We start from the raw sequence: 18,804 nt of genomic DNA, 5'->3' as shown, positions 1-18,804 counted from the left end.
AGTCGGGGCCCGGCCCTGGCTGCTGCTTGTCGGGGAGAAGGAGCGGGGTGGTCAGGCGGGAGCTGGGGAGCAGGAGGGGGAGGAGGGGGCATGACACCTCATACATTTAGGCTGCTCCTGAGGATGCTATCAATTCTATATTTTTAGCAGTGACCTGAATTGTTTTATGGGCTCACGCCTCTGTCACCTGCCTTTCACCTAAACAGGGCTGGTAACGAAGGAGAAAATGGTCTCTATTCAACACCCCCGTGTAAGGCACGGCGCTGGGCACAGCGAGGGGCGAAAGCATGCGTGGCCACAGCCCCCACCCTGTGACGTAGGGAAGGACACGAGTGCCCGTGAGCGCCACCCTCAGCTATAAAGGCCTCTGGCCAGGTTGTCCGCTCAACAGTATTTCCTGCTCCCCATCCTGGTTTCTCTTCCTCATCCAGTCTCTCCTGTGTTCAATGCTTCTGCTTTTAAAAAGGCTCACGCTTGCCTTGATCTTCCAGATGAGAATTCCTTCCACTACAATCACTGTGATGAAAGGAAGTCTGATAGGTTTCTGTTACAAGCTAAGGTACATCTTTAGCTATCACGGTTCTTTATAGATAAGTGCCATGGTGTGTAGCCAATTGAACTCCACGGCCACAGCATGTACCCCGCTCAGCAGTGGGTCAGGGAGGCAGGTGAGGTGTCAGCCTTGAAGGGAAGAGCTGTTTCAGCCAGTGTGAGATGACCATGAATATTTTGTACACGATTCAGCGCAGATCCGCGGTGTCTCGGTGCACGAGGATTTGGGGAGAGTGTGAGTCAGAGCTGAGGCATGGGCCCCTCGGGGCTGTGCTCTGTGCTACTGTTTAGGTCGTTTGCCAAGGAAACCTCCTGAGATTGGGTTTCTTCCCCATCACTTCCCTTCGCTGCCTGGTTTGTGTGCACACCACCATGGAAGTGTGGTGGTTCTTGGGTTAACCAGCACAGGGCTGTCTGTAAGCACGAGGACTCCTTCCGTGTAACTAAGCCAGGAGGAGACAGAGAGATGAAAAAGGCCATACCTTCTCCCATCCATCCATCCATCTATCCATCCATGCATTCAGTGCTGGAATTAGAGACAGACAGACATACAGATGCATGACTTAACTAAAGAACTGGGGGTTGGGGAGTTACCCAGAGGCCATCTGTAATGATATTCAGGAAGTATTTTTTAAAATATATTTTATTGATTTAACAGAGAAGAAGGGAGAGGGATAAAGAGCCAGAAATGTCGATGAAAGAGAAACATCATCCAGCTGCCTCCTGCACACCCCCCACTGGGGATGTGCCCGAAACCGATGTACATGCCCTTGACCGGAATCGAACCCGGGACCCTTTAGTCCGCAGACCGATGCTCTATCCACTGAGCAAAACAGGCTTCAGCTTCAGGAAGTATTTCAATGAAAGAATGAAGGATGCAGCTCAGCCTTGGGGGGAAAAAAGAGGGGAGTTTAACAAAATACTGGTTTGAGGTCTCACCCCAGAGATTTGTACTACGTTGGTAAGGGGTAAGGACTAAACACGGGGAGGTTTATCACTCAGCCTGTGGTGGCAGCTAGGTGTCAGAGCCACCATGCAACCACGAAGGATTGCTCGTAGGGAAAGCTTTACACAGAGGCCCTTCTGGAAAGCAGCGCCTGGCCCCGGGTGGAGGATGCACTTGAGGGCCCGGGCTGTCTGCGTGCAGGCGGAGGCTGGCTCAGCTCCTTCAGAGGCGCCGGTGAGCCCCAGGCCTGCAGAGTGTTAACAGCGATCTTCTGGTTTCTGAGAGGTGCTGGTCTTATGCTTCTCACCTACTAAGGAACGGGGCTGCTTTTGAGTTGACCCTGAGGTTCCCACCGGTTCCCACCTCAGCCTTCTGGGCAGAACGCGGCTAGTTTGGGGTCAGGCTTGCGCACATCCGCCTGTGGGGAAAAGTCCCCGGGTTTCCAGCAAGGAGCACAGAATCCGAGCTACATGTCCTTTTCTTTAGGGGAGTCAGAGGGAGGGGAGGGAATTTATAGGGCCGTTTGAAGGGGCTGCAGAGGCCTCCACACCGTGAGGAGCTGGGGAGGAATGATGCCCTTAGAGATCAGTTCCTTTAAGAAATGTTAATGCTTGGGGAATTGCCACATTAAACCTGTTTGTCCTGTGGTGAGTGTGGCTCTAATCAGATTTCTTCCCAGATTAAGGTCCAGATGAGGTTTTAGGCGAGGTTTTATAAAACTTCGTTATTCCTTATGTGTGTTTTCACCCAATGAGGAATGAGAGCAATTTCACCGAGACCATCAATGTGCCTCATGGAATAGGCCAGTGTATATCTCTGAAGCAGGGCAAGCTTTCAAACCCGCCGCTCCTTTTATTGCAGATATGACTACAAAGGTGACTTTTAAATATTCTTCTCCATTTTATTCCACCCCGCCAAGAAGTAAAAGAGGCAGAGGTCAGGGCTTGCTTTTATTGCTAAACAACACTCCACCTGCTAGGACAGTGGACAGCAAGCCCAGCTCCTGGGTGCAGACCCCTCTGCTCTGCCCTGCAGTGTGTCCTCTCACATTCAGTCCCGTCCACACAACATCCATCCAGATCTTGTTGACAATTTCCTCCCTAGTTATTTTCATTTGAAATATTTTAGAAATGAATACCTTCACAGGTCTTACAGTCCTGTAATACACAGGAGAAATGTATGAAATGGCCAGGTGTTAATTCCCTTGTTTGCTTACCATTGCAGAATAAAACACTGGGCTTACCAAGGCTCAAGTCCATTTTTAAGTACATTAACAAGTCTTCTTTGAGGGCATCCTTCAATGAGGCGTCCTCTTGTTATTTTTATCTCCAATAGATTCAGCTATGCCTTCCCCAGTCTATTACCTGGTTGTGAGCCTCGCCTTCAAAGGTGATTCTGAAACTGACTCTTCAAGGAAGCTTCAAGCAGTGTGCGTGTGTGTGTGTGTGTGTGTGTGTGTATCTTTATATTAACTTCTAGACAAGACTTTGCTTGTTTTATTTACAAAAAAGTCTGGTGATTGATATACCTTAAACGTTTTAGCTATACATGGAGCATTTGTAATGTCTCAGTCATCTATGATGACATAAAAATGACCCCTAAATGTAGTGGCTGAAACCAAGCATTGATGACCTCACAGGCTGGGTGAGGAGTCCTGGTGCAGGCGGGCTGATGCTTCTGGCGTGGGCTCCCTCAAGGCTGCTGTCACCTCAGGGGCCTTTGGGAGTCCTTAGAAGAGCTCACTCACAAGGCTATTGGCCTCAGAGCCTCATTAGCTGTTGGCTGAAGATAGCATTTCATAGCAATGCGTGCCTCTCCTTAAGACAACTCACAATGGGACAGAGAGGGGAGGGAAAGAGAAGAGGAGAAAAAGAAAAAGAGAAAGAGGGAGAGTGTAAGGAGGAGGATGGGAAAGAGGGAGGGGAAGCAGAGAGGGGTAGATGAGGGAGGAGAACGTAGGAGAGAAGCAGAGAGGGAACGGGGAGAAAGTAAAGGGAAAAGGAGATGGACAGATAGGGAGGGGGCAGAGAAGGGTGATCATCTTTTTGCAACCTGCTCTCCGCAGGGACATCGGCACATCACGTGTGCCACTCTCTGTTAGAAGGCAGTCAGGAGGTCTAGACTCTCACAGGGTCAGGGTTACACAAGAGTGCAGACACCGGGAGCAGTGAGTTGCTGGGGCCATCTTAGAGACTGGCTGCCCACAGCAATTGGCGTCTTTAAACATCATAAATGTTATGGTCATTTGTAGATATTATTCGGGACTTTCTTGTGCAAGAGATGATGCGTTTTAGTGCTTTATGGCTCTGCAGTGATAAAGGCACCTGTTACATACGTGCCTGAGTATGTCTCACATGTTCCTAGAAGCCCTCCCTTGCTCTCCTCCATCAGGTTCGATGCGGGGACCAGAGGGCAGGGTGTGTTTGTGCAGGCTATTGATGCAGACAGTTCTACTGTCTTACATCTGCTTAATAGTTTGAGCATGTACTTCCTGTTTCCCATCTTTAAGCAACGACCCATCATCCTGATTGAAAACATAATTTAAAAATTTTATACTTCTAAAAAATAAATGAAGAGCACCACTGAAACTTGCAAAACAAAACAGATTTTACCCCCAGATTTTTTGGGCTACCGAGAAACTCTCTGGCTGGAAACAGAATCAAGTGCACTTATATGTTTATCTACCTAGTGTTTGTTTGAACCCTTTTGTCAGGAATCTGAACTGATTTGTGAGCACTGATGAATGTGAGTGGAGTCAAAAGTAAAAATTTAGCACACACTTGACATCAAAAGCGTGATTTATAATTGGGAAAAATTGATAAATGGGACTAGTTAAAATAAAACTTTTTTTGGTAAGAGCTCATCTGAAGAAAAGACGAGCTAAAGAATGAGAGGAAATATTTGTAAACCACATATGTGACAGAAGACTAGTAGCTTTCAACAATTCCATTAGAAAATGGACAGAACATTATGAGCAGACATTTTACCAAAGAGGATATACAGATGGCAAATAAGTACGTGAAAAAACAGTCAACATATCCTAGTCACTAGGATAGTCTCCATTAAAACCGCAATGAGAGGTCACCCTGTACTTTCAGTTAAACAACCTGGAGTACACGTATGACATGGGATGACACTCAGCAGACAAAAGGAGGATCTATGGATGTGCGTAGCAACTTGGTTTTATCTTTAGGGTTAATGCTGAGTGAAAAAAGCCAATCCCAAGAAATTTGATATTATCTTTTTTTTTTTTTTTTAATATCCGAAGTTTTAAAATGTGCTGTGCCCCTTAAACTTATTCAGTGGTGTATGTCAATTATTTCTCGATAAAACTGGAATAAATAAAAATAGAAAGGAAGCCTGGATTCGTGGTCCCAGGAACTGAGGCTGGGGGGGAGTGAAGAGGTGGGTGTGGGTATAAGAGAGCCACACGTGGGATCCACGTGGTGGTGGAAATGCCTTGCCTGTACCGACGTCGATATCCTGGCGGTGAAATGGCGTGAAAGTTTTGTAAAGTTATCGTTGGGGAAACTGGGTAAAGGACACACAGGATCTCTCTGTTGTTTCTTACAACTAGTGTAAACTTACAATGATCTCAAGATAGAAAAGCTTAATTAAAAGGAATTAACACTGACATTTAAAATGGCAAGCTGAGTGCTCAGCCCCAGCTGGTGGGCCATTTCTGGGCAGGGGTGTGCAGCCCCCTTTACTGTATGTAGTACAGGGCTCTGTGTGAGACCTCGCAGACTGCTGGGTTTCCCTGGAACATCCAACTACCCAATCTTGCACCAATTCTATTCATCAAAAGATGCATCACTCCAAGCTTTAAAGAACAAATCAGATTGGCTGACAGCTGAATAGGATTCTTCTGACTTTGTTTTGACTCATTCATTCAACAGATATTCATGAAGCATTTATTATGCATCAAGGATCAAGACAGGTGCTATGAATAAGATGGTGAGAAATATAGAAGTGGCTCTGCCCTCGTGGCGCTGACAGTCCAGTGGGGAAGAGCAGCATAAACAGTCACACTAAATATAAATGCTGTGCAGAAGAATGGCAGGGAACATGGGGGAAGGTAGGGAGAGCTCCCTTGAGGAAGTGAGGATTGCGCTGATATGGAGAGTGAACTAGGTTAAAGTGTGTGCAAAGGCCTGAGGTAGAAAGTAACCCATTAGGGGTATTTACAAACCACGTGCATGTCTGGAGCCTGAGCAGTGAGAGGGCCAGGAGAAGAGGCTGAACAGGTAGACAGGGACATCCGGTAGATGTCATTCATGGATCTGAGGCCATCGAATACAATGGAGCCGTTATTTTAAGAAGATCTGTTGGGCTACATGGTGGAGAAGATCTGAAGAAGACAGAAGTAGGAGAAAGGTTAGAAGGCTCATGCATATGGTACAAATGGATGATTTAAAACTTTTTGTTCATCAAAATCTAGCATGCAATACAGTAAAGTGCATTGGCTTCAATATATTCACTTTTAAATTTTCCTCATAATATGAACACCTTAGGGATTTTCTCCATATACAATATGGCAGTCTGTGAATAATGAAAGCTTTCTTCCCAATCCTTATATCTTTTATTTCCTTTTCTTGCCTCATTGCATTGGCTAAGGCACCCAGTAAAACTGGGAAAATCAGGGGAAAGCATTCAGTATTGTACGATTGATTATGATGTAAGATGAATGTTTTAGATTCCTGTTACCAGATTAATGAATTTACCTTGAGTCTCTAGCTTGCTAAGGGTTTTATCCATTGACTTTCAGCAAATGCTTCCTTATTAATCTTGAGATTGTTACATGATTTTTCTTTTAGTCTGCCCATATGATGAGTTATACTGATTAATTTTCTAATGTTAAATTGATCCTGTGCGCCTGGAATAAAGCCAAGTTGATTATGATCAATTATTCATTTATATATCACTGGGTTTGGTTTGCTAATATCAGGTGTAGGCTATTTATCTCTGTGTTTATGAGATGGGCCCAGAGTTTCTTTTCTTGTGATATCCTGTGAGGTCTTGGCGGGACAGTTATCTTGGGCTTGTGAAGTGAGTTCGGAAGCATGTTTTCTCTTGTATTCCATGAAGTGATTTGTGTAAATGGGACATTTTCTTGAATCCTTTTATGCACGCAAAAAATTCAAGCTTATTTCACTGTATATCTTCAAGTAGCATTCTGTCCAAGAAAGCTGTTTTATCTAAAACTCTTGTCATTTTGTAGCTTCTCTTAGAAGTTGCTGTATGTTTTTGTGGGTTCCCTTTTCCTGTGTCTAAGAAGTGCAGGATGATGACATTAGAGACATCTAGGGTAGTGCTTGAAATGTAATGCATCTGCTCGCTCCTGTCCCCTCATACTCTCTGCTGGCCACAGAAGTACCCAGCCTCAGGGGCCTGCAGTGGGCACCAGCCTGGAGCCATTGATGCTGTTCTCAGAGCCCAGTGTCCACCTGCCCGAGTCAGAATGGTGGCCTCGGGGGATGGGGTGTGGTCTGAGGCCACGTGACCTGGCAGCGTTCAGTTGTTTTGAAGTCCTTCTCCTTAGAGCTGGTACTGAGGCTGGAGAACTCTGCCTTCCTGCCGAATGTGGCAGAGCCCAGGCCAGCCCTGGGGGACCCAGGGAATTTGGAAGAGGCTCATTTTCAGTTCCTTTACATAAAGGCGGACAATTGTCTCTTAAACTGCCCCCACACACCGATCAGGCTGTTAGGGCTAAGCCCCTTAATCCATCCGGACACCCTTTCCCGACGCTTCAGAGCTTCAGCTCATACTCCTGGCCACTGCCAGCCATTCCAGCAGCTCAGAGACTAATTACGCATCTCCCCCCTGCAATAAGGATATGCCAAGGGGAGACATTTGCAAAATGACAATATCTCTAAAGCCCCAGCCCCTTCGTTCTCTCTCTCCCTGTGGCTGGTAGCATAGCAACTGATGAAGCTGCCCTACTCAGGTGGCCCTGAATTGCTCATGTCTTCCCTCCCCCACCCCCCTTTCCCTCTTCTCTGGCTTCGCAGACATGTTCTGTTGAGACGGTTGCCATGTTTCCCCCTGGTGCTTGTTGAGTGTGAGTTAACCATCCCAGTGGGAGGCTTGCGGCTTCCTCATGCATAAAGCTGACATTGATTTCCTCACACGTGCTGCAGGGCCCCGAGAGGCGCAGAGTGGAGATCACAGGAGGTGTGAGAAGCTGGGTTGGGTCGAGTAGCCCATTAAGGGAGAGGGCGATGGGATGGGAGGAGGACCAGTGTGGGAGGCCGAGAAGGGCGGGAGGAAGGAATAGCTCCCATTTCTCACCTTTGTGTGGGGCCTGTGGGGTTTCCGGCATTTCCACTTGGTTCTTACACAGGGATCCATCCCGTGAGATGTGATCCAGTACCCAGGTTTTCTCCATGGAGACACTGAGTGCCCAGGGGAATTATGTAACCTGCCCAAGGCCACCATTCATGTGACAGGTTATAAGCCCAACCCTGTCTGTCTGACCTGATGGTTGTGCCCTGTCAATGCACTGCACTGCCCTTCGTAGGCGGAAATGGATGTGAAAACAGAAAGGGATGGAGGGCAGAGTGTTGGGCACGGCCTGCAGAAGCCGGGCAGTGCCCTGGGGTGCTGTGCAGGGAACATGAAGTGGTCACTCACTTAATGGACGGGGCAAGTGCTGTCGCTCAAGCAAAGACTGAGGCCCCACAGCCCAGCGCAAGCCCGGGACTCACTCAGCCTGCTTGGCCCTGGCTTTCTACTTATTCCGGTCCCTTCTCTCTCCTGCGAATCCAGTCAAGGACCTCGTCCTGTCAAGTGTCCTAGTCCTGTGTCTCGTCCCTGTGACTGTGTCTCTCACCTCGTGGCCATTATCTTGGTCTAGACCTCCGTTATTTCTGTGCTGTCATACTGCTGTAAGCCTTTTTGCTGTTCCCCTGCCCTCGTCCGTGCTTCAGCGGGAGGTGCCATTTGGAATGAGCCAACGTCTTCTCATCTCTGAAGGCTCCCTCCTCCAGGGGCCTGGTGGCCTCGCCTTTTCTCATCCTCATGATTTGGTTTCCCCGGAAACCTTCCCTCATCTCCCCATCCCATCTCCTCCTTGTATGAGTTTCCGTGGGCTGCTGTAAGGACCACAAGCAGTGGCTTTAAACATTCTCCTATGTATATGAAGTCAGAATCTGAAATGGGTTGCTTCTCTTCTGCTCTCCGGGACAGTCTGTCCTCTTGCCTTTTTCAGTTTCCAGAGGCCGACTGCCTTTCTTGCTCATGGCCCCCGTGGTCCGTGGTCAAAGCCAGCAGTGCCACATCCCTCTGAGTCCAGTCCTTCTGCCTTGGTAGTGTGAGAATGGGGATTCTGGGGATTCAAGGGGGCCCAGGTAGCTCTTCCCAGACACCCTTGCCACTCTCCTCTATCATATTTTCAAAGTGCTTTAACCATGCAAAGTTCTGGGGATTAGGACGCGGGCATCTTAGGGGGCCATTATTCTGGGTACCATACTCCTCTATGTGTCCCCAAGATCTTGGTTCTGCCACAGCCCAGCTCTTTTTCATCTGAAGATGATTGATTTCCACTTTGGTTTCACTGCCTCGTCTCCTAGGTTCCTCCAGGGTCCAGGCAGTTCCTGACTTTGACTCTCTGTCCTCAGAACATAGACCGGGCCCTCAGAACTTGTGTTGACCAGGAGACCATATCTCTCGGGCTCCCATTGCCTGCCTCAGTCTTGCTGACGGGACTGTTGAAAATGTTGGGACATTCTCCTTAAAATCCTTAAAACCACAGACTAGAGCAAGACTGCGGGTGTCCCAGAGTCAGCATGTCCTAGCTGCGTGACCTTGGGCTAGTTCCTTAACTTCTGTGCCTTCGCTTCCTCTCAGTGCAAAATCAGATAATATCTTCCTGGGCCAGTCAGCGTCCAGGAAGGAAACCCCAAAGCATACTGGGTATTTCAAACAGAGAGTTTTTGTTGGGGGGGGAAGTATACAATAGTTGGCAGGTTGCCGGAGCAAACGTGGGCACTAACTAAAGCAGCAGGAGTTGCAGGAAGCATCTACCACACCCGGGGCCAGGGGAACACCAGGGAGTAGGTGAGGGCTGGAGGAGGGGCCTGTAGGGCTGATGCTGGGCCCTGTGTAGCGGGAGGCCCCACACATGGTACTGCACCTGTAGGGCCTGGCCTGGCCTCTGAAAAGATGCTGTGCCGAGGGCGCTGGGAGGGCCAGGAGGAAGTAAAGCAGGGAGCATCGCTGTGTCTGCCGCTGGCGGGATGCTGACAGGACCTGAAGCAGGGAGAGAGAATCTCTGCCCCTCTCCCAGGATCTTCTTTCCTTTCCAAGCCTCTGGTCTCCAGTACAGCCTCCCATCGGCAGGACTGACCTGAAGCTGGCAAAAGGATCCCGGAAGTTCCAGCCCCAGATCCTTATTAAACCTAAAGAACTGGAAGTAAATAACTAGCACGTTCCTTTCATTCCCTCCTCTGTAAAATGGATACTATAATAGTACTTACCTCGTGGTATGAGACGAGGAATAAATGAACCGCAACTTAGTGGCTATAATACTCTGGGGGTGGTCAACACCCTCTTCAAACCTTGTGTGTGTGCTGTATACCATCATCAGGAGGGCGTGCAGGTCCCCAGAAAGGCCGCATGGGCCCCAGTCCTGGCTCTTTGAATTACTAATTGTTCGACACTGGGCAAGTTGCTTAATCCATTTTCAGGAAAATGGGAATCACGATGCTATTTAGCGCTGGAGTTGCTGTGAAGGTTAAATGAGTTAATATGTTAAGGCATACGAACAGTGGCAGGTACATAAACATGTGCAGTGTTTAACAGCTGCCACTGTTGTCATTTGTGTTATTGCAATTTTCATCTCCACCATCACGTCCCCATCTTTCCAATCGCAGCGATGCAGTTGGAGAACTGACTTTTCAGTCTTGTAGTTTTGATGGAGATCTTTTTTTGTCTAGATGCTGGTGGGAGTTTTTCTTTAGTCTTGTGTTTCAAAATATTGCCAGGATGGGCTTAAGTTTGAGTCTTGTCATTGATTTTGTCTGGAACCCACAGCGCTCCTCCGAGTCGGCAAATTCCATTTATTTTAAGGACATTTTTTAGTTTTGTCTGTGATTATCCTTTCATTCCCTTTGTTTGCCATGTCCTCCCCAAACACTTCTGATTCTTAGCTTGGATGTCCATTTGCCAGTCTCTGTAACATTATCCTTCTTGCTTTTGTTCATTTCCTTATTGCTACCCCCAATACCTTATTTTTCTAAAACTTATCAAATATTTTTCTACCCATTTACATAAAACATCAAGTATTTATTGAACATTAGCCATGTTAGGCTAGGTCACAAAGACTAGTTCTTGTAGGCACCTATCGGTGTATTTGGTATTCTCGGGTTCCACATCAACCCATCAACCAACCAACCAACAAAAAAAAGTGATATTGTTGCTAGTAGTTAAGGCCTATAGTGGTTACATGTGTACTGAATATGTACAGATTTTTTCTTGTTATTATTTCATAAACAATAGAGTATAGCAACTATCTACATATCATTCACATCGTATTAGGTATAAAAATAATCTGGAGATGTTTTAAAGTATCCGGGAGGATATGAAGAGGTGATATACACATACTACACCATTTTATCCACAGGTTTTGGTGTCCATGGGGGCCCTGGAATCAATCCCGCACGATCCCCAGGAATGACCATCTGCTTACTGTATCTTCTGCTCAAGGGCCTGGTGGGCTCAGGCCAGGGAAGGAGAGAAAGTGGGGTCTGTGGCTGATGACTCACAGTCAGGGGGAGTCAGTGATCTTGGTCACAGAATCCTTATGGTCAGTCTCCGGCAGAAAATCCATATACCTTTCTAATTAGAATTCTAAAACAGGCTTTGATTCTAAAGATGAAAAGTTTGAGACCCGCAAAGATTGAGTGTTCTGTCCAGCTGGCTCATGGTAAAACCAGGGCCCAAGGCCCCAAGCCAGTTTCCTTTCTGCTTTTTGATCTTCATTTTATAACTTTATAAAATAGTGATGCATGCCAATCAGTAGAATATCTAATCAGCATGACACCTTTGAACATCTACTGGGCGCTGAGCCCCGTGGACCACACAACTGAGTAGTCAGGAAGCGGAATTGGGGAAAAAAAGAAAAAAAAAGGCATAGTTCGATTAAAAGTGGAAGGAAAAGACATCCCCATTGGGAGAAACGGCATGTGCAGAGGTCTGGCAGTGGGAAGGTAGAACAGTGTGTGGGCATGTGTGTAGGCTGGCACGTGGGGCAGGGAGTTCCCACAGACCCTGGGGTTTAGTAACTAGCAGTGCAGCTAGGAAGGTGACCAGGTAGGCCCGGAGGCTGGTGGACAGTGTTGGACCAGGTTACTCCACCTTAAACATGCCAAGGCTTACTTCTCATCTTAGAAACATAAAGTTTTCCCCAAAAACGTTTGATTTCTGTCTGGGGCGGATAGTTCGTAGGCACCAAACTTGGTCTCCAGCTATTTGAAGCATTTTTGCTCTCTCTAGGAGTTTCTGGGGAGTCAAACTGTTACAAGAGGTCACAGCAGGGAAAAGGAAGACAGAATTGGTCTGGAGATTGCTGCCTGAGACAAGGCAGAATGGCATTAATGGGTCACCTCACCACCCCCATGCCTGAAGGAGAGCCTGGGCAGGTCAGGGGGGCTGCCGCCTGGGCCTCAAGGAGGGCTCAGGGAGTCTTGTCCTTGAAGTGCTTGGATGCCTGCCTGATGGGGGCCAATGCCATCTCCTCACTTAGGTCTCAGCTCCCTGGAGGCCAGACTTCCTCCTTCTTATTTGCTTTCAGATTTTGTGAGCAGAGGGTGGCATCATATGTCATACAGTTATTCCTGGCTTTGCACAGTTGAGAAGTATGCTAGAGGATTTGAGGTTCATTCCCCCAATGTTCGATGGCTCAGTTCCAAGTAAGATGTAGTGGCACATTTCCCACATGCTGGGTCACACGCAAGCCACATTTTTGTTTGTTTCTTTCCCTTAGGTAATGTCTTCTAGGTATTGTTTACACACAATATTTTAAATATACAGTGGGATGGGTCTTAGACAACTCTAATCAAGAGGTGGAAATTTATACCATCACAGAAACTTTTCTCATGCCCCCTTCCAGGCAGTCAATACTTTTCTGATTATTAGTAATATTTGGTCACCCAAATCAATATGTAGTATATTCCAATACCCCAGAGGGTTCTCTCAGGCCTCATCTTTCTCATCACCTGCTCCCATAAGTAACTGTGATTATTACATTTATCGCCATAGATAAACTTGCCTGTTCTTGAACTTCCCCTATGAATGGAATTCTTCCCTCTTCTTGTTTTACAGGACATCAATTTCTTTTGAGATCCATCCATGTGGTGTCTCTGCAGTGTGTTCCTTTTTCCTTGCTGCGTAGTATTCTGTTGTGTGCATATGCATCAATTGGTTGAATCATAAGCACCCAACAGCTCTGAATCTACTTCTTTTTCTCCTGACATCTCTATCTTTAAGTCCTTGAGTGGAAGCTGGCATGTGGGCTCCTTGCAACCAGTTCTCTGTCTTCTTTGTTCACTGTTGTACCTTCAGTGCCCAGGACAGAGTGTGATATATATATATAGCAGGTGCCCAGTATGAGTATAATGAATGAATGAATGAAACAGTGTTCTGAACACATCATTTTCATTGTCTTCTAGTCCTATGTATACTTCCCCGTTTAAATCAGAACTACAGGATTCCTAGGACAATCTCTTTGCCCACAAACTTACATGAATTTCAGGGCCCACAGATCACACTCAAGCTCTCTCTATAAGAGCTTTCCGAACCTCTAGACCAGACGAGGTCCCTTTTACAGGCCTTATAATTACCTCTGTCACTCCCATCATGACTCTCACTGCACCTTATTGTCATTGCTGCTCTCATTGGCTGCCCTACCCTCTGACTCCTCTATTTCTTTCCACCACTAAATTCCATGTTCAGCACTCTGACCCATGAGAAGCACAGGGTACGTACTGGGTAGGACTTCTTACATAGTGAGTTTCTTTCGGCGAGATTGCTCATCTCAAGTCTACAGCCATTAGACAAAGCCCTTGTGAAGACAGAAGCAGATTTGAGAACATGCCCTCTGCTAAGGATCGAATGTTTGTGCTCCCTTTCCCCCCATTCATCTGTCGATATTCTAGCCCCTCATGAGATTGTACTAGGAGGGGATGCCTTAGAAAGGTGATAAGGCTTAGATGTGGTCATGGGGCGGGGGTGGAGCCCCCATGATGTGATTAGTGACATTATGAGAAGAGGAAGAGACTAGAAACCTCTTTCTTCCCACTGTGTGAGGACACAGCAAGAAGACAGCAGTCTGCAAACCCAGAGGAGGGTTCTCACCACAAACCAAATTGGCAAGCACCTTGATCTTGGACTCCCCAGCCTCCAGAAATGTCTGTTGTTTAACCTGCTCAGTCTGTGGTGTTTGTAATGGCCGCCCAAGCTGCTCAGACAGCCTCTGTTGATGATTTCTACTTAGGACATAACATTTCATGGCCAGGGGCTTGTCTTCATCTTTTAAATATTTCAGACCAAATATTAAATCTATGAATGTGTTTGGTGGACCATGGTCATGGAAAGCTAGACGTTTGCTTGAGTTTGTCCTGTGGAAATCTTAGCATGCTCATCTCCACCCAACCAAACGTTTGGGAATCTGAGAGCCTATAAGTACTAGATCTGTGACCTCTCCATCAAGTGCTATCCTCTGACACGATTTGGCTCCTCATCTCTAGCCCGTACGGCAAAGGGTGGCTGCGGGGCCCCAGAGAAGTGTAAGCTGTTATGGGCATGTGGTCTGTCTTCCTTTATTCTCAACACAGACTTCAGGGCTGTATGCATGGGCTCCATGAGGACCCGTGCATTCTGTAAATGGTGTTCGAACTCTAGGCCTTGTGCATGTGTGCATTTTCCTGGCATGGGAGCCTGGAATTTCTTACCGTATTTTCACAAGGCCCCATGCATCCCCCTAAGGTCAGAACCACTGTGTCAGGTTCCTTTAATGATTCTTCTAGTTAATTGCTGAAGCATCTCAAGTACTAGAATAGGAGGAGTGGAGCAGGGATGCTACCTGAGACCCAAGTTATGAAGCCCCACCCCCACTTCTTCTAACTTTACAGGCCCTGAGACCTCTCTGACTCTCAGTGGTTGGATTAGCTGGCTTCCTAGGCTTCTTGCAGTAGGAAGAAGGTTGAACAGTTCATCACAGACGGAGAGGAGAGCTGACACAAATCTGCATGGTCTTTCTGTGCATTTTGTAAAAAGATGGTGTCTACCAAAAAATTTATTGTGTGTCTTATCCCAGCTTCTGTCTCTTGGAGCCACTAGAACATGGGCCTTCTAAAGAATGCCAATCAATGAATTCCAAGAAAAAGAATAGGCAATACAATAATCTGACTGCTTTTTGGTGCCAGGGACAGGAAACACTATGATGTTTTCTTGAGAGGACAGAGGGAGGGATGGCTAAATTGGCCTGTCTGCTCAGGGGCAGGTGAGCTAGTAAGTCACTGGATATGGAGACATTTATATACTCGAGGGAATGTTTGCAACTATGCTTGCACCAACCATCAGAAATACGTGAAAAGAGACTCATCCTTTGGGAAGATTAATACTTTATTTTCTTTCTGGTGGTCAGCAATTTACTGCTAATTTTGAATCTGGAGAGCACAAACCGTAGTGGAAGTCAATGGAAGAGAGTTTAATGTGGCCCCTTGTGCCAGCCCTGAAGTATTGAAGGCAGCTGCTCTGAGTTCTGTCCAGGGCCCGTCAGTGAGTAATTTGATTAAGGGGTTGGGCTGGGTCTTCGCAAAGCTGCAGATGTCACCCACGAGGCCTCACAGGAGATGGATAGAAACTCAGGAGAGTTGATCATGGTGATCCGAGGATCCGTATATTGAAAATGCACCCAGGGTGAGCCCAGAAATTATCTGTCTGCCAGCTTAACTTCTCTACCTGGAACAAATTATCCAAAAATCAATTTGCAGACACCTTTGAGATAACAAGGCCTTGAGTAATAACCTCCATGGCTTTGTAAAGAAAAGCATCTAGCTTGACTAATCTGCTTAATTTCCTTCTCTGACCAAATGGCAGGCTATAATAGAGGCAATCTGAAGCTGTCCCTTAAGATTTGCTCTGAGCCACTCTGAGAAAATATTGTCCAACCCTGCCTCATAGCAATTATTGTGTTTGCAGAGAATCTTTGTTGTTGGGCAATTAATTAGAAAGAAAACATGGAATGAATTTTGTCTATCCGGAAGTGCTCACCTGAGTTCGAAACTGAAGCTCGTACCTTCCTCCGTCACCTGAATAACCCAGAGGTTCTCTTAAAGGTCTTGAATCTTGCACTCCACTCCCAAATGCCTCTCCCAACCTCCACTTCCTAAATCTGCTCATTAATTTGCTCATACCCCTTTGTAGATACTCCAATTCCTGGAAGTTGGTCCTAAGAAAACATGAGACAAGACTGGAGTCCCACAAGGATGTTCATGAAAGCATCAGTTACCATAGCAAAACTTAGGGCAACTCATGTGGCCAACAAATGGAGACTAGTTAGTGTGGTCACCTGATGGGTTATTTGGTAGCTCTTAAAGACAGGGATGGTAAAATCCAGGCAGTATATATGCAAAGCCCTTAGGATGGAATACGTTGAAGGAAAAACAAATGTACATTGCATCTATGTGTTACTGGAACCGCAAGAAAAAAGGTTTTTATATGTGAATAGGCACTGGAACGGGACATGGAGAAATAAAAAAGACTATTATGTTGGGTGATAGAGAAGGGAACACATTTTCTCTTGCTTCTTACTTTCTTTATTGTTGCTCCACAGCTATTTTTTGCAACAAATAAAAATATATCCTTTTTGATTTTTACAAAATGGGCATCAAGAGGCGAACAGCCTCCAAGAGGAGAGCTGGTCTCAGAAGGCCTGAGGTGGTGGGTTCCATCTTGCCTTATGCTCCATGATCTTGGTTCGGTGACCTGGTCACTTGAGTTCTAAGTTTCTTCCTCCCCATCAAATCAGAGGTGATCATGTCTCAAGAACTATGCAAAGTAATGCCAGTGAGGCTCCTTGGCCAGTGAGAAGTACAAAGGAAATGTTGATTTCTGCAGCTTTGCCGGTAGGAGGTCACCACCAAGGCATGTTTAAAGCTTGGTCTCTTCAGCTGAAGAGACATAGAGTGGCAACAGGTCTCAAATACAGTACAACTTGGCGTGACTTTTTCCTTGACCCTTGATTCCCACTGGGGCCGCCGGGGCCAGTGGCACTGTCCCTGTGGGAGACACCTGCTGGGGTTGAGGGAGAAGCTGGATGCTTGCTGTGCCGCCATCCTTTCACTACTGAGGCTCAAGTCTCTCTCTGAGAGAACTTCCATTAGGAACCTGTGTATTTCTGTAAAAGCCATGGGTGCAAACCTCAGACAGCCCTGCGTTTTGAACCAAACTCTGCTTCCGGAAAGGCAGGTTCTCATTTGAGGATGTAAGGCGGAATATCAACCCAGACAGCTTTGCCTTGTTCTGGAAAGACCCTTCCCTCCCAAACGCCCTCTCCCTTTTCTTCCATAAAAGAAAGAGCTATGGGTGGTATGGCATATAGTTAGTGAAGAAATACTGATTCAGGTACTTAAATACAAAAACGTGAAAATCACAGCAAGACATGGATGGGGTTAAGGAGGGACTTGGGCCGTTGCATGGCTCTGTCTGGAATCCTGTCCCTCTGGGGCTTGGGTTTTGTTCTGTAACCGTGAGTCTTATGTCCTTTTCTGACTGTTTGTCTTTCAGAGCCGCCCACACCCATCGCCCCCCCGGAGCTGCTGGCTGTGGGCGCCACGTACCTGTGGATCAAGCCCAACGCCAACTCCATCATCGGGGACGGCCCCATCATCCTGAAGGAGGTGGAGTACCGCACCACCACGGGCACCTGGGCCGAGACCCACATCGTGGACTCGCCCAACTATAAGCTGTGGCATCTGGACCCGGATGTGGAGTATGAGATCCGGGTTCTACTCACAAGGCCGGGAGAGGGGGGCACAGGGCCCCCGGGGCCTCCGCTCACCACCAGGACCAAGTGTGCAGGTAAGAGCCTCCGTTCCGGCTTCATTTGGGGGCCTGGGCAGGCGCTGTGCGCGATCTTCCTCTGTGACAGTCATGCCTGACCTTCTCGGTGTGAGTGTGCGTCCTGCTGGGGAGGAAAGCCGTCAGGGTGTTGGCGTAGCCTTAGAGGACCTCCTGGCTTTGGTGACATCTGTGCGGACCTTCCAGCTCTGACAGACTCCAGCTGTGCCCGGTTCTGACAGTGTTGCCAGCGGGAGGCTGGTTTGAGCTCGCCCCAGGCTTCCCTGCCCTCACTGGCTGAGGCCTCCTGTGGTCGTGTTTCTGAGGCTCTGGGCTCTGACCGTGGCCCCTGAAGGTCTCACTGGGACTTGATCTCTGAGTGCTCCCAGTTCCTGTTGCATCTCTGATGGGAGCTGTGTCCCTGAGGACCCCTGGGCTGGCCTCTGACCCTAATGAGGTCTTGAACTTGACCACTCATCTGAGGGCCCCTGGCCCCATGTTTCCAGGGGTTCTTGGCTCCACTGATTCCCAGGGGTTCCTGCAGCCTGCTTCCCAGTTTGCTGGCTGGGACTGTGTCTTGGGGGAGGACTGTTTGGATCCAGCTGTGTCCCTGAGGGCTCCGGGCTGCTCTGCTGTTTCAAACAAGGAGTGTAGGCTGAGATTATGTCTCTAACTAGATCCCTGAGATGTCCCAGCTGGGACTGCAACTCAAGAAATTCAAAGAACTTGGGGTTCATTTTTTTTGGCAAGTGACATTATTTATATTATCTCAATCCCCCCTCTAACCATTCAGTGTAAGCATTTTTATCTCATGTATACATGGATGGATGGAGACTCATGTTCTACACATTGTGTCCCCAGTTATAGCATTGGCCAGTGGCAGTCAGGATGTGCACCTGGCTCAAAACCTTGGTCATTGGTTGCAGCATGTGAATAAGCAGAGGGGCGTGTGCCGTCTGTGAGGGACAAGCAACTGGGGGGGTTTCAGGGGGTGGGGTTCAGGGAAGCCGTGACCCAGGCTGCTGGCTTCCCAGGGAAAAGGCGTCATGATGGCTTCGGGGTGGGGAGAGAAAGGCCTGCCAGCACAGTGCCTGGCATGGAATAAAAAGCCAAGTAACACACAGTCCATCCTGCTACCGTGTGTGTGTTCTTAAAAGCCATTGCACTCTGCAAAGCCAAGCAATAAAAATAAATGGGCATGTGAGGCATGACCCACGGACTTCATCAGGGTCACCTTAAAAAAG

General features: G+C 47.5%; 1 protein-coding gene across 18 annotated transcripts in view; it reads left to right on the top strand.

The window, feature by feature from the left end:
* The window catches only part of PTPRT (protein tyrosine phosphatase receptor type T), an 856,519-nt gene that overhangs the window by 385,307 nt on the left and 452,408 nt on the right, over positions 1-18,804 (top strand). For 17 of the 18 annotated variants that reach the window (XM_084887521.1, XM_084887516.1, XM_084887520.1 and 14 more), the window contains one exon: positions 17,288-17,581. The exons of the other annotated variant lie outside the window; for it this stretch is intronic. In XM_084887521.1, coding sequence (XP_084743647.1) covers positions 17,288-17,581 — 294 coding nt within the window. The remainder of the gene's footprint in view (positions 1-17,287; positions 17,582-18,804) is intronic. 18 annotated transcript variants of the gene reach the window in all.

This window comes from Pipistrellus hanaki (assembly GCF_964339955.1).
Source record: "Pipistrellus hanaki genome assembly, chromosome: 6".
NCBI classification, from domain to species: Eukaryota; Metazoa; Chordata; class Mammalia; order Chiroptera; family Vespertilionidae; genus Pipistrellus; species Pipistrellus hanaki.
Note: the sequence above shows the minus strand (reverse complement) of the source record. Positions and strands in the feature narration are given on the sequence as shown.